Source organism: Brachionichthys hirsutus, chromosome 2 (genome assembly GCF_040956055.1).
Source record: "Brachionichthys hirsutus isolate HB-005 chromosome 2, CSIRO-AGI_Bhir_v1, whole genome shotgun sequence".
NCBI lineage: Eukaryota > Metazoa > Chordata > Actinopteri > Lophiiformes > Brachionichthyidae > Brachionichthys > Brachionichthys hirsutus.
The window spans coordinates 1,038,028-1,050,844 of NC_090898.1; the positions used below are offsets into that span (position 1 = coordinate 1,038,028).

Below are 12,817 nucleotides of genomic sequence, written 5' to 3' on the forward strand. Positions count from 1 at the left end.
ATCGTGGAAATCTCCTACTACAACATGAACCGCATCAGGCTGCAGTGGTCCCGCATCTGGCAGGTCATCGGGGACCACTTCAACAAGGTCAGTGGCCACGCCCCTCACTGGGCCGTCCTTCCTTTCACGTTGGCTTTCATCTCGTTCCTCTTTGTGCAGCAGCTAAACATCTCTGCATGCTAGCAGGTTAGCCGGCCTCTGGCGTTCTCTGCATGCTAGCAGGTTAGCCGGCCTCTGGCGTTCTCTGCATGCTAGCAGGTTAGCCGGCCTCTGGCGCTCTCTGCATGCTAGCAGGTTAGCGGGCCTCTGGCGCTCTCTGCATGCTAGCAACTTAGCGGGCCCCTGGTGCTTTCTGCATGCTAGCAGCTTAGCAGGCCTCTGGTGCTCTCTGCATGCTAGCAGGTTAGCGGGTCTCTGGCGCTCTCTGCATGCTAGCAGGTTAGCCGGCCTCTGGCGCTCTCTGCATGCTAGCAGGTTAGCCGGCCTCTGGCGCTCTCTGCGTGCTAGCAGGTTAGCCGGCCTCTGGCGCTCTCTGCATGCTAGCAGGTTAGCAGGCCTCTGGCGCCCTCTGCATGCTAGCAGGCCTCTGGCGCTCTCTGCATGCTAGCAGGTTAGCGGGCCTCTGGCGCTCTCTGCATGCTGGCAGGTTAGCGGGCCTCTGGCGCTCTCTGCATGCTAGCAGGTTAGCGGGCCTTTGGCGCTCTGCATGCTAGCAGGTTAGCGGGCCTCCTGCGCTCTCTGCATGCTGGCAGGTTAGCGGGCCTCTGGCGCTCTCTGCATGCTGGCAGGTTAGCGGGCCTCTGGCGCTCTCTGCATGCTAGCAGGTTAGCAGGCCTCTGGCGCTCTCTGCATGCTGGCAGGTTAGCGGGCTTCTGGCGCTCTCTGCATGCTAGCAGGTTAGCGGGACTCTGGCGCTCTCTGCATGCTAGCAACTTAGCGGGCCCCTGGCGCTCTCTGCATGCTAGCAGCTTAGCAGGCCTCTGGTGCTCTCTGCATGCTAGCAGGTTAGCGGGTCTCTGGCGCTCTCTGCATGCTGGCAGGTTAGCGGGCTTCTGGCGCTCTCTGCATGCTAGCAGGTTAGCGGGACTCTGGCGCTCTCTGCATGCTAGCAACTTAGCGGGCCCCTGGCGCTCTCTGCATGCTAGCAGCTTAGCAGGCCTCTGGTGCTCTCTGCATGCTAGCAGGTTAGCGGGTCTCTGGCGCTCTCTGCATGCTAGCAGGTTAGCGGGCCTCTGGCGCTCTGCATGCTAGCAGGTTAGCGGGCCTCCTGCGCTCTCTGCATGCTGGCAGGTTAGCGGGCCTCCTGCGCTCTCTGCATGCTGGCAGGTTAGCGGGCCTCTGGCGCTCTCTGCATGCTAGCAGGTTAGCAGGCCTCTGGCGCTCTCTGCATGCTGGCAGGTTAGCGGGCCTCTGGCGCTCTCTGCATGCTAGCAGGTTAGCAGGCCTCTGGCGCTCTCTGCATGCTGGCAGGTTAGCGGGCTTCTGGCGCTCTCTGCATGCTAGCAGGTTAGCGGGCCTCTGGCGCTCTGCATGCTAGCAGGTTAGCGGGCCTCCTGCGCTCTCTGCATGCTGGCAGGTTAGCGGGCCTCTGGCGCTCTCTGCATGCTAGCAGGTTAGCAGGCCTCTGGCGCTCTCTGCATGCTAGCAGTTTAGCCGGCCTCTGGCGCTCTCTGCATGCTAGCAGGTTAGCGGGTCTCTGGCGCTCTCTGCATGCTAGCAGGTTAGCCGGCCTCTGGCGCTCTCTGCATGCTAGCAGGTTAGCCGGCCTCTGGCGCTCTCTGCATGCTAGCAGGTTAGCCGGCCTCTGGCGCTCTCTGCATGCTAGCAGGTTAGCCGGCCTCTGGCGCTCTCTGCATGCTAGCAGGTTAGCCGGCCTCTGGCGCTCTCTGCATGCTAGCAGGTTAGCAGGCCTCTGGCGCCCTCTGCATGCTAGCAGGCCTCTGGCGCTCTCTGCATGCTAGCAGGTTAGCGGGCCTCTGGCGCTCTCTGCATGCTAGCAGGTTAGCGGGCCTCTGGCGCTCTGCATGCTAGCAGGTTAGCGGGCCTCTGGCGCTCTCTGCATGCTAGCAACTTAGCGGGCCCCTGGCGCTCTCTGCATGCTAGCAGCTTAGCAGGCCTCTGGTGCTCTCTGCATGCTAGCAGGTTAGCGGGTCTCTGGCGCTCTCTGCATGCTAGCAGGTTAGCAGGCCTCTGGCGCTCTCTGCATGCTAGCATGCTAGCAGGCCTCTGGCGCTCTCTGCATGCTAGCAGGTTAGCGGGCCTCTGGCGCTCTGCATGCTAGCAGGTTAGCGGGCCTTTGGCGCTCTGCATGCTAGCAGGTTAGCCGGCCTCTGGCGCTCTCTGCATGCTAGCAGGTTAGCAGGCCTCTGGCGCTCTCAGCATGCTAGCAGGTTAGCGGGCCTCTGGCGCTCTGCATGCTAGCAAGTTAGCGGGTCTCTGGCGCTCTCTGCATGCTAGCAGGTTAGCCGGCCTCTGGCGCTCTCTGCATGCTAGCAGGTTAGCAGGCCTCTGGCGCCCTCTGCATGCTAGCAGGCCTCTGGCGCTCTCTGCATGCTAGCAGGTTAGCGGGCCTCTGGCGCTCTCTGCATGCTAGCAGGTTAGCGGGCCTCTGGCGCTCTGCATGCTAGCAGGTTAGCGGGCCTCTGGCGCTCTGCATGCTCGCAGGTTAGCGGGCCTCCTGCGCTCTCTGCATGCTGGCAGGTTAGCGGGCCTCTGGTGCTCTTTGCATGCTGGCAGGTTAGCGGGCCTCTGGCGCTCTCTGCATGCTAGCAGGTTAGCAGGCCTCTGGCGCTCTCTGCATGCTGGCAGGTTAGCGGGCCTCTGGCGTTCTCTGCATGCTAGCAGGTTAGCGGGCCTCTGGCGCTCTCTGCATGCTAGCAACTTAGCGGGCCCCTGGCGCGCTCTGCATGCTAGCAGCTTAGCAGGCCTCTGGTGCTCTCTGCATGCTAGCAGGTTAGCGGGTCTCTGGCGCTCTCTGCATGCTAGCAGGTTAGCAGGCCTCTGGCGCTCTCTGCATGCTAGCAGGTTAGCAGGCCTCTGGCGCTCTCTGCATGCTAGCAGGTTAGCAGGCCTCTGGCACTCTCTGCATGCTAGCAGGTTGGCCGGCCTCTGGCGCTCTCTGCATGCTAGCAGGTTAGCGGGTCTTTGGCGCTCTCTGCATGCTAGCAGGTTAGCGGGTCTCTGGCGCTCTCTGCATGCTAGCAGGTTAGCCGGCCTCTGGCGCTCTCTGCATGCTAGCAGGTTAGCAGGCCTCTGGCGCCCTCTGCATGCTAGCAGGCCTCTGGCGCTCTCTGCATGCTAGCAGGTTAGCGGGCCTCTGGCGCTCTCTGCATGCTAGCAGGTTAGCGGGCCTCTGGCGCTCTGCATGCTAGCAGGTTAGCGGGCCTCTGGCGCTCTGCATGCTCGCAGGTTAGCGGGCCTCCTGCGCTCTCTGCATGCTGGCAGGTTAGCGGGCCTCTGGCGCTCTCTGCATGCTAGCAGGTTAGCAGGCCTCTGGCGCTCTCTGCATGCTGGCAGGTTAGCGGGCCTCTGGCGCTCTCTGCATGCTAGCAGGTTAGCGGGCCTCTGGCGCTCTCTGCATGCTAGCAACTTAGCGGGCCTCCTGCGCTCTCTGCATGCTGGCAGGTTAGCGGGCCTCTGGTGCTCTTTGCATGCTGGCAGGTTAGCGGGCCTCTGGCGCTCTCTGCATGCTAGCAGGTTAGCAGGCCTCTGGCGCTCTCTGCATGCTGGCAGGTTAGCGGGCCTCTGGCGCTCTCTGCATGCTAGCAGGTTAGCGGGCCTCTGGCGCTCTCTGCATGCTAGCAACTTAGCGGGCCCCTGGCGCGCTCTGCATGCTAGCAGCTTAGCAGGCCTCTGGTGCTCTCTGCATGCTAGCAGGTTAGCAGGCCTCTGGCGCTCTCTGCATGCTAGCAGGTTAGCAGGCCTCTGGCGCTCTCTGCATGCTAGCAGGTTAGCAGGCCTCTGGCACTCTCTGCATGCTAGCAGGTTGGCCGGCCTCTGGCGCTCTCTGCATGCTAGCAGGTTAGCGGGTCTTTGGCGCTCTCTGCATGCTAGCAGGTTAGCAGGCCTCTGGCGCGCTCTGCATGCTAGCAGGTTAGCAGGCCTCTGGCGCTCTCTGCATGCTAGCAGGTTAGCAGGCCTCTGGTGCTCTCTGCATGCTAGCAGGTTAGCAGGCCTCTGGTGCTCTCTGCATGCTAGCAGGTTAGCCGGCCTCTGGCGCTCTCTGCATGCTAGCAGGTTAGCAGGCCTCTGGCGCTCTCTGCATGCTAGCAGGTTAGCGGGCCTCTGGCGCTCTCTGCATGCTAGCAGGTTAGCCGGCCTCTGGCGCTCTCTGCATGCTAGCAGGTTAGCAGGCCTCTGGCGCTCTCTGCATGCTAGCAGGTTAGCGGGTCTCTGGCGCTCTCTGCATGCTAGCAGGTTAGCAGGCCTCTGGCGCTCTCTGCATGCTCGCAGGTTAGCAGGCCTCTGGCGCTCTGCATGCTAGCAGGTTAGCAGGCCTCTGGCGCTCTCTGCATGCTAGCAGGTTAGCAGGCCTCTGGCGCTCTCTGCATGCTAGCAGGTTAGCCGGCCTCTGGCGCTCTCTGCATGCTAGCAGGTTAGCAGGCCTCTGGTGCTCTCTGCATGCTAGCAGGTTAGCAGGCCTCTGGTGCTCTCTGCATGCTAGCAGGTTAGCCGGCCTCTGGTGCTCTCTGCATGCTAGCAGGTTAGCAGGCCTCTGCTGTTCACCAACGTGATTCAGACTTCACACGCGCCGGCTGGGTCCTCCTCTTCAGCGCAGGTCTCACTGTCCTCCTGCAGGTGGGCTGTAACCCCAACGAGGACGTGGCCGTCTTTGCCGTGGACTCCCTGCGCCAGCTCTCCATGAAGTTCCTGGAGAAAGGAGAGCTGGCCAATTTCCGCTTCCAGAAAGATTTCCTGCGGCCTTTCGAGCACATCATGAAGAGGAACAGGTGCTCCAGATAAAGCTCTCATTACAGGGCGTCCCGGTTCGGTGTTTGTTCACCTGGACTCGTCTCCACCCCCCTCAGGTCCCCCACCATCAGAGACATGGTGATCAGGTGTGTGGCTCAAATGGTGAACTCCCAGGCGGCCCACATCCGTTCAGGCTGGAAGAACATCTTCTCGGTGTTCCACCAGGCCGCGTCCGACCACGACGAGACCATCGTGGAGCTCGCCTTCCAGACCACCGGCCACATCGTCGGTGAGTAGGACACAGCTCCCCGGCTGTCCCCGTCCCGCTGGAGCTAGCGTTGAGGAACCCCTCCCCTTCCTGTCCCCTTCCTGTCCCCTTCCTGTCCCCTTCCTGTCAGTGAACACTTTTCAGGAACACTTTGCCGCTGGGATCGATTCCTTCCAGGACGCGGTAAAGTGTCTCTCGGAGTTCGTGTGCAACGCAGCCTTTCCTGACACCAGCATGGAGGCCATCCGACTCATCCGTCACTGCGCTAAATACGTCTCGGAGAGGCCGCAGGTCCGACTCGTGAGCCGACGTCCTGGTTGAGGTGCAGCGGTGACGAAAGGACGGGCTGTTCAGCCACACCTCTGTGTTTGTGTCCCTGTCCAGAGCCTGAGAGAGTACACCAGCGATGACATGAACGTTGCCCCCGGCGACCGGGTCTGGGTCCGCGGCTGGTTCCCCATCCTGTTTGAGCTGTCTTGTATCATCAACCGCTGCAAGCTGGATGTCCGCACCAGGTAGCGTCTCCGTCTCCGTCTCTTTTATTTTCGGCGATAGAAGACGTTTCAGATGTCCAGCTGAAGCACAGCGTTGTGTGGATGTCCGGACTCGGTAGCGTCTCCGTCTCCGTCTCCATCTCTTTCATTTTCGGCGATAGAGGACGTTTCAGATGTCCAGCCGAAGTCACTGCGGTTCAGCTCACCCTGAGCCACGTGTCCTCCAAACATCTCCAGTACCGACCGACGTGGTGGGAAGACGGTCCTGTCCACCGCTGTCCCCTTGACTGGGCGTCTGCTTCTTTGTGTTTTGCTGAAGTTGGACATTTGTCTGTGGGACTGCAGCTTTCGTGCTTCCCACGGGTTTGGTAGATGTTGCTAACGTGCTAAATGTCAGCCTGCTGAGCGCCTCTCCTCTGTTTGGGGGAGAACGCCGCTGGGGGCGTGTCCCGTCTCCAGCGTGGACGCGGGCTAGCAGCCGTTGACGTGGACGCTTTGTCTTTGCCTCTGCCAGAGGGCTCACCGTCATGTTTGAGATCATGAAGAGCTACGGTCACACCTTCCAGAAGCACTGGTGGCACGACCTCTTCAGAATCGTCTTCCGGATCTTTGACAACATGAAGCTCCCTGAGCAGCAGACCGAGGTCAGGGGTCGCGGGGGGGTGGGGGGGTGGACAGGGTGTCGGTCTCTGACTCCAGCCTGCTTCCAGAAGACGGAGTGGATGACCACCACGTGTAACCACGCGCTGTACGCCATCTGTGACGTGTTCACCCAGTTCTACCGGCCTCTGAGTGAAGTCCTGCTGGCGGACATCTTCACTCAGCTGCAGTGGTGCGTCCGGCAGGGTGAGTGTCCCACAGGACAGTCCACACGTCCTCCATCCAAAGCCTGCTTGATCCCAGCCGGTGTCCTCTCCTCCTCAGACAACGAGCAGCTGGCTCGATCGGGGACCAACTGTCTGGAGAACCTGGTGATCCTGAACGGGGACAAGTTCAGCCCCGAGGTCTGGGACAGCACCTGCTGCTGCATGCTGGACATCTTCCACGACACCAGCCCCCATGCGTGAGAAGCACGGGACATGGGGGGGGGGGGGGCGCCGCGCCGCGCCTGACTCCAGATCTGCCTTCTGTTTGCTGCTCAGTTTGCTGACGTGGCGACCGGCTGGACAGGAAGACGAATGTGCAGATGTCAAACATTTAGTAAGAAATGTCCCTCAGTGTCCCTCGGTGTCTCAGCAGACGCGTCACGATTGGCCCTCTGAACTTCCATCTTGTTTTTGATCAACGTCTCCAGGACGCTGATTTTGACAGCCAGTCCCAGAGCAGCTGCGACAGAGCTCTGTCCGAGAGAGGACACAGCCAGATGTCCAGCGACGACACCTGGAGGAGCAAGTCCAACGCCAGTGAGTGTCCCCGAGGGACAGCGCTCGCTGGTCTCGGGCCGATTCGTACCGCGATACACTTCATTAACTCCCTCCCATGATGCATCTGGGTTCAAGTTCAACATCCGCTAAAGCCACCGATGCGATTCCATTTAAACACTTCCCATGATGCATCTGGGTTCAGCGTTGCCTGGTGAAGATGATGTGTTTCAGTGTTTTAGGTTTATATTTACACTACACTCGTCTCCATCTCATTTTCAACTAAAAGTTTACTGAATTGCCACGCGTGGGGACACGCACGCACACACACACACACACACACGCACACACGCACACACGCACGTACGCACACACACACACACACACACACGCACACACGCACACACACGCACGTACGCACGCACGTACGCACACACGCACACACACACGCACACACACACGTGTGCACTGCAGGCTCCACCTGGTTATCTGAGCTGTGAAAAGTGTTGTTTCAGGTTTGTCCTCGCTTTCCTCAGGAGTTTCGGACCAGAAGCTGTTTGCAGGGCTGCTGATTAAGTGTGTGGTGCAGCTAGAACTCATCCAGACCATAGACAACATTGTGTTCTACCCAGCAACCAGCAAGAAGGAGGACGCTGAGAACATGGCTGCAGCACAGGTAGGTCACAGCATCAGGTGTGTGCACTGTGGCAGTCATGAGCAGGACACGTCCCAGGAATCAGCTGCTTCCATCAAACACTGCACCTGTACCAAAGCTCTGTCCACGTCAGAGCCACGCGGGCGTCCCCGCAGACGTCCCCGCCGACTAGTGTCCAGTATTGGCGATTGTTGTTAATGCTACGTCTGCGGGGACGTCCACGTGGTTCTGATGTGGACAGAGCTTTGGTACAGGTGCAATAAAATACGCACCCGTGCTACGTGTAGCATACACAAGAAACTACGCGCGCATGCTACGTGTAGCATACAGAAGAAACTACGCGCCCATGCTACGTGTAGCATACACAAGAAACTACGCGCGCATGCTACGTGTAGCATACACGAGAAACTACGCGCCCATGCTACGTGTAGCATACACGAGAAACTACGCGCCCATGCTACGTGTAGCATACACGAGAAACTACGCGCCCATGCTACGTGTAGCATACACGAGAAACTACGCGCGCGTGCTACGTGTAGCATACACAAGAAACTACGCGCCCATGCTACGTGTAGCATACACAAGAAACTACGCGCGCATGCTACGTGTAGCATACACGAGAAACTACGTGCGCATGCTACGTGTAGCATACACGAGAAACTACGCGCCCATGCTACGTGTAGCATACACGAGAAACTACGCGCCCATGCTACGTGTAGCATACACAGTGTACGTGTGCATGCTACGTGTAGCATACACAGTGTACGTGTGCATGCTACGTGTAGCATACACAAAGTACGCGCGCATGCTACGTGTATGTATACGGCATTTTGCACTTCCATGGATCGAAGCGCGGCGACGGCTGATTGGATGTTCTTTTCCGTTCGCATCAGCTCTATTGTTAGCCCAGATGACGCCTCGGGCTTCTTGTTAGTAATTCCTCACTCACCTCCAACATGTCGTCGTCATTCACGGGGGGCAGCGCGTCCGTCTGTCGGAGCCCCCCCCGGTCACGGGCGTGGCTACGGCTGCACTGGATGTCTTTAATCCTGAGCCGCTTCAGGACACGTTTCAGATCTCGCCTCAATAATCTGTAAAAGTTCCACAAAACACCGGAATCGATCGATGCCGCCTTAAGAACCAGGTAAACGAACTGATCAGAAGTATCATCGTTGTTTCTCTTCGTGTCCTGCGAGATGATGAAAAACGTTTTGCGGCTGCTTCAGCTGGAGCCGCAGCTCGCTGGCTGTTTACTGAGAACCAGCCAATCACGGCGCTGAACAGGCAGAAACCGTGTTTGGGAGCTGATGCAGATTCCCGTCAAACGTCTTCCTGTCAGCGAGACGCCCCGGCGGAGTCCGAGGTCGCCGGCGGGGATGCGCTCCTGGGTCAGGGCATGTACCGTCACATGACCTCTGCACACCTCTTCAAACTGCTGGACTGTCTGCTGGAGTCGCACACCTTCGCCAAGGACTTCAACTCCAACAACGAACAGAGGACGGCGCTGTGGAGGGCGGGTAAACCCGACGGGGGCGCCGAGTCGGTGGTCAAACGTCCGTAACCGCTGGGAGAGCTCATTCCTGTTCCCGCCGCTTTTCCCAGGCTTCAAAGGGAAGTCCAAGCCCAACCTGCTGAAGCAGGAGACCAGCAGTTTGGCGTGCAGCCTGAGGATTCTGTTTCGGATGGACTCGGACCCTGAGCGGCGGGCCTCGTGGCCCCACGTCCAGGTCCGCCTGCTGCTGTGAGTACGCCGCGTCGCCACGGACACCGCGCCGACAATCACGGCTGTGGGGGAACAGTCTCGTGTGGGTTCATAGGTCATGCCGCTGTGATGATGGAGGAGGACTCCTTCTGTTAGTCCGGGTCCGACAACCCGTCTCTGTGTCTCTGTCTGTCTCTGTCTATGTCTGTGTCTCTCTGTCTCTGTCTCTCTGTTGCTGACTCTCTGTCTGTGTCTGTGTCTCTGTCTCTGTCTGTGTCTCTGACTCTCTGTCTCTGACTCTCTGTCTCTGTCTCTCTGTCTGTGTCTCTGACTCTCTGTCTCTGTCTCTGTGTCTTTCTGTCTCTGACTCTCTGTCTCTGTCTGTGTCTCTGTCTCTGACTCTCTGTCTCTGTGTCTCTCTGTCTCTGTCTCTGACTCTCTCTCTCTGTCTCTGACTCTCTGTCTCTGACTCTCTGACTCTGTCTCTGTGTCTCTGACTCTCTGTCTCTGACTCTGTCTTTGTGTCTCTGACTCTGTCTCTGTCTCTGTGTCTCTCTGTCTCTGACTCTCTGTCTCTGACTCTCTGTCTTTGTCAGGGTGTGTGCTGAAGCTCTGGGCTACTTCATCAGTCTGACCTCAGAGAGCCACAGGGAGGCCTGGAACAGCCTGCTGATGCTGCTGCTCACCCGGACGCTACGACTCCCCGACGACAAGGCAGGAGCACGCTCTAGATAGGAGTAGAGGAGGAGCGGTTCACACGCTCTAGATGGGAGTAGAGGAGGAGCGGTTCACACGCACTAGATAGGAGTAGAGGAGGAGCGGTTCACACGCTCTAGATAGGAGTAGAGGAGGAGCGGTTCACACGCTCTAGATGGGAGTAGAGGAGGAGCGGTTCACACGCTCTAGATAGGAGTAGAGGAGGAGCGGTTCACACGCTCTAGATGGGAGTAGAGGAGGAGCGGTTCACACGCTCTAGATGGGAGTAGAGGAGGAGCGGTTCACACGCTCTAGATAGGAGTAAGGAGTAGAGGAGGAGCGGTTCACACGCTCTAGATGGGAGTAGGGGAGGAGCGGTTCACACGCTCTAGATGGGAGTAGAGGAGGAGGGGTTCACACGCTCTAGACGGGAGTAGAGGAGGAGCGGTTCACACGCTCTAGATGGGAGTAGAGGAGGAGGGGTTCACACGCTCTAGACGGGAGTAGAGGAGGAGCGGTTCACACGCTCTAGATGGGAGTAGAGGAGGAGCGGTTCACACGCTCTAGATGGGAGTAGAGGAGGAGGGGTTCACACGCTCTAGACGGGAGTAGAGGAGGAGCGGTTCACACGCTCTAGATGGGAGTAGAGGAGGAGCGGTTCACACGCTCTAGATGGGAGTAGAGGAGGAGCGGTTCACACGCTCTAGATGGGAGTAGAGGAGGAGCGGTTCACACGCTCTAGATGGGAGTAGAGGAGGAGCGGTTCACACGCTCTAGATGGGAGTAGAGGAGGAGCGGTTCACACGCTCTAGATGGGAGTAGAGGAGGAGCGGTTCACACGCTCTAGATGGGAGTAGAGGAGGAGCGGTTCACACGCTCTAGATAGGAGTAGAGGAGGAGCGGTTCACACGCTCTAGATAGGAGTAGAGGAGGAGCGGTTCACACGCTCTAGATGGGAGTAGAGGAGGAGCGGTTCACACGCTCTAGATGGGAGTAGAGGAGGAGCGGTTCACATGCTCTAGATGGGAGTAGAGGAGGAGCGGTTCACACGCACTAGATAGGAGTAGAGGAGGAGCGGTTCACACGCACTAGATAGGAGTAGAGGAGGAGCGGTTCACACGCTCTAGATGGGAGTAGAGGAGGAGCGGTTCACACGCTCTAGATGGGAGTAGAGGAGGAGCGGTTCACACGCTCTAGATGGGAGTAGGGGAGGAGGGGTTCACATGCTCTAGATGGGAGTAGAGGAGGAGCGGTTCACATGCTCTAGATGGGAATAGAGGAGGAGCGGTTCACACGCTCTAGATAGGAGTAGAGGAGGAGCGGTTCACACGCTCTAGATGGGAGTAGAGGAGGAGCGGTTCACACGCTCTAGATGGGAGTAGGGGAGGAGGGGTTCACATGCTCTAGATGGGAGTAGAGGAGGAGCGGTTCACATGCTCTAGATGGGAGTAGAGGAGGAGCGGTTCACACGCACTAGATAGGAGTAGAGGAGGAGCGGTTCACACGCACTAGATAGGAGTAGAGGAGGAGCGGTTCACACGCTCTAGATGGGAGTAGAGGAGGAGCGGTTCACACGCTCTAGATGGGAGTAGAGGAGGAGCGGTTCACACGCACTAGATAGGAGTAGAGGAGGAGCGGTTCACACGCACTAGATAGGAGTAGAGGAGGAGCGGTTCACACGCTCTAGATGGGAGTAGAGGAGGAGCGGTTCACACGCTCTAGATGGGAATAGAGGAGGAGCGGTTCACACGCTCTAGATAGGAGTAGAGGAGGAGCGGTTCACACGCTCTAGATGGGAGTAGGGGAGGAGCGGTTCACACGCTCTAGATAGGAGTAGAGGAGGAGCGGTTCACACGCTCTAGATAGGAGTAGAGGAGGAGCGGTTCACACACTCTAGATGGGAGTAGAGGAGGAGCGGTTCACATGCTCTAGATGGGAGTAGAGGAGGAGCGGTTCACACGCACTAGATAGGAGTAGAGGAGGAGCGGTTCACACGCTCTAGATGGGAGTAGAGGAGGAGCGGTTCACACGCTCTAGATGGGAGTAGAGGAGGAGCGGTTCACACGCTCTAGATGGGAGTAGAGGAGGAGCGGTTCACACGCTCTAGATAGGAGTAGAGGAGGAGCGGTTCACATGCTCTAGATAGGAGTAGAGGAGGAGCGGTTCACACGCTCTAGATAGGAGTAGAGGACCGTTGGCCCCTTCGGACATTAACGGTGGTGTTCAGCACGCTGCCTGCACTGCACTGACCTGGCACCACCCCAGATTCCCTCCAAAGCAGAATAGCATGATTCGATAGAGCTGAATGGCTGCCGATGCTCATGTATTGATCTCCTCCCCCAGTTTCAGCCCCACGCTTCCTGCTACTACCCCCCCCTCTGTGAAATGATGCAGTTTGACCTGATCCCTGAGCTGAGGGCGGCGCTCCGACGCTTCTTCCAGCGCATCGGCTCCGTCTTCCACATCGCTGCTCCCGACGGCGCCTGCACTCCCACAGCCTAGAACGGGCGGGGCCGGGGGCGGGGGCGGGGGACGGATGGAGAAGAAGACCGCCTCCCTCCCTCCCTCTACCTGGCTGGAAGACAAAGACACAAACTCTGGCTTTTCTGTCTCACTGCAGGACTGATCAGATATTCTCCTGCACTCCTCTCTCTCTCCTCTCTACTCCTTTCTCTCTCTCCTCCTCACCCCTCTCTCTCTCTCCTCCTCACTCCTCTCTCTCTCCTCTCT

At 58.6% G+C, this 12,817-nt stretch overlaps 1 protein-coding gene across 1 annotated transcript in view; it reads left to right on the forward strand.

Annotated features, from left to right (window-relative positions):
* Positions 1-12,606, forward strand: part of arfgef2 (ADP-ribosylation factor guanine nucleotide-exchange factor 2 (brefeldin A-inhibited)) — a 19,863-nt gene extending 7,257 nt beyond the window's left edge. The window contains exons 18-32 of the mRNA XM_068747587.1: positions 1-87; positions 4,798-4,949; positions 5,028-5,200; positions 5,310-5,470; positions 5,564-5,694; positions 6,188-6,317; positions 6,384-6,519; positions 6,598-6,736; positions 6,816-6,873; positions 6,968-7,076; positions 7,571-7,710; positions 9,029-9,206; positions 9,292-9,430; positions 9,988-10,105; positions 12,431-12,606. The exon at positions 1-87 is cut by the window's left edge and continues 83 nt beyond it. Coding sequence (XP_068603688.1) covers positions 1-87; positions 4,798-4,949; positions 5,028-5,200; positions 5,310-5,470; positions 5,564-5,694; positions 6,188-6,317; positions 6,384-6,519; positions 6,598-6,736; positions 6,816-6,873; positions 6,968-7,076; positions 7,571-7,710; positions 9,029-9,206; positions 9,292-9,430; positions 9,988-10,105; positions 12,431-12,589 — 2,010 coding nt within the window. The 3' untranslated portion in view covers positions 12,590-12,606. The remainder of the gene's footprint in view (positions 88-4,797; positions 4,950-5,027; positions 5,201-5,309; positions 5,471-5,563; positions 5,695-6,187; positions 6,318-6,383; positions 6,520-6,597; positions 6,737-6,815; positions 6,874-6,967; positions 7,077-7,570; positions 7,711-9,028; positions 9,207-9,291; positions 9,431-9,987; positions 10,106-12,430) is intronic.
* The last annotated feature ends 211 nt before the right edge of the window (positions 12,607-12,817 follow it).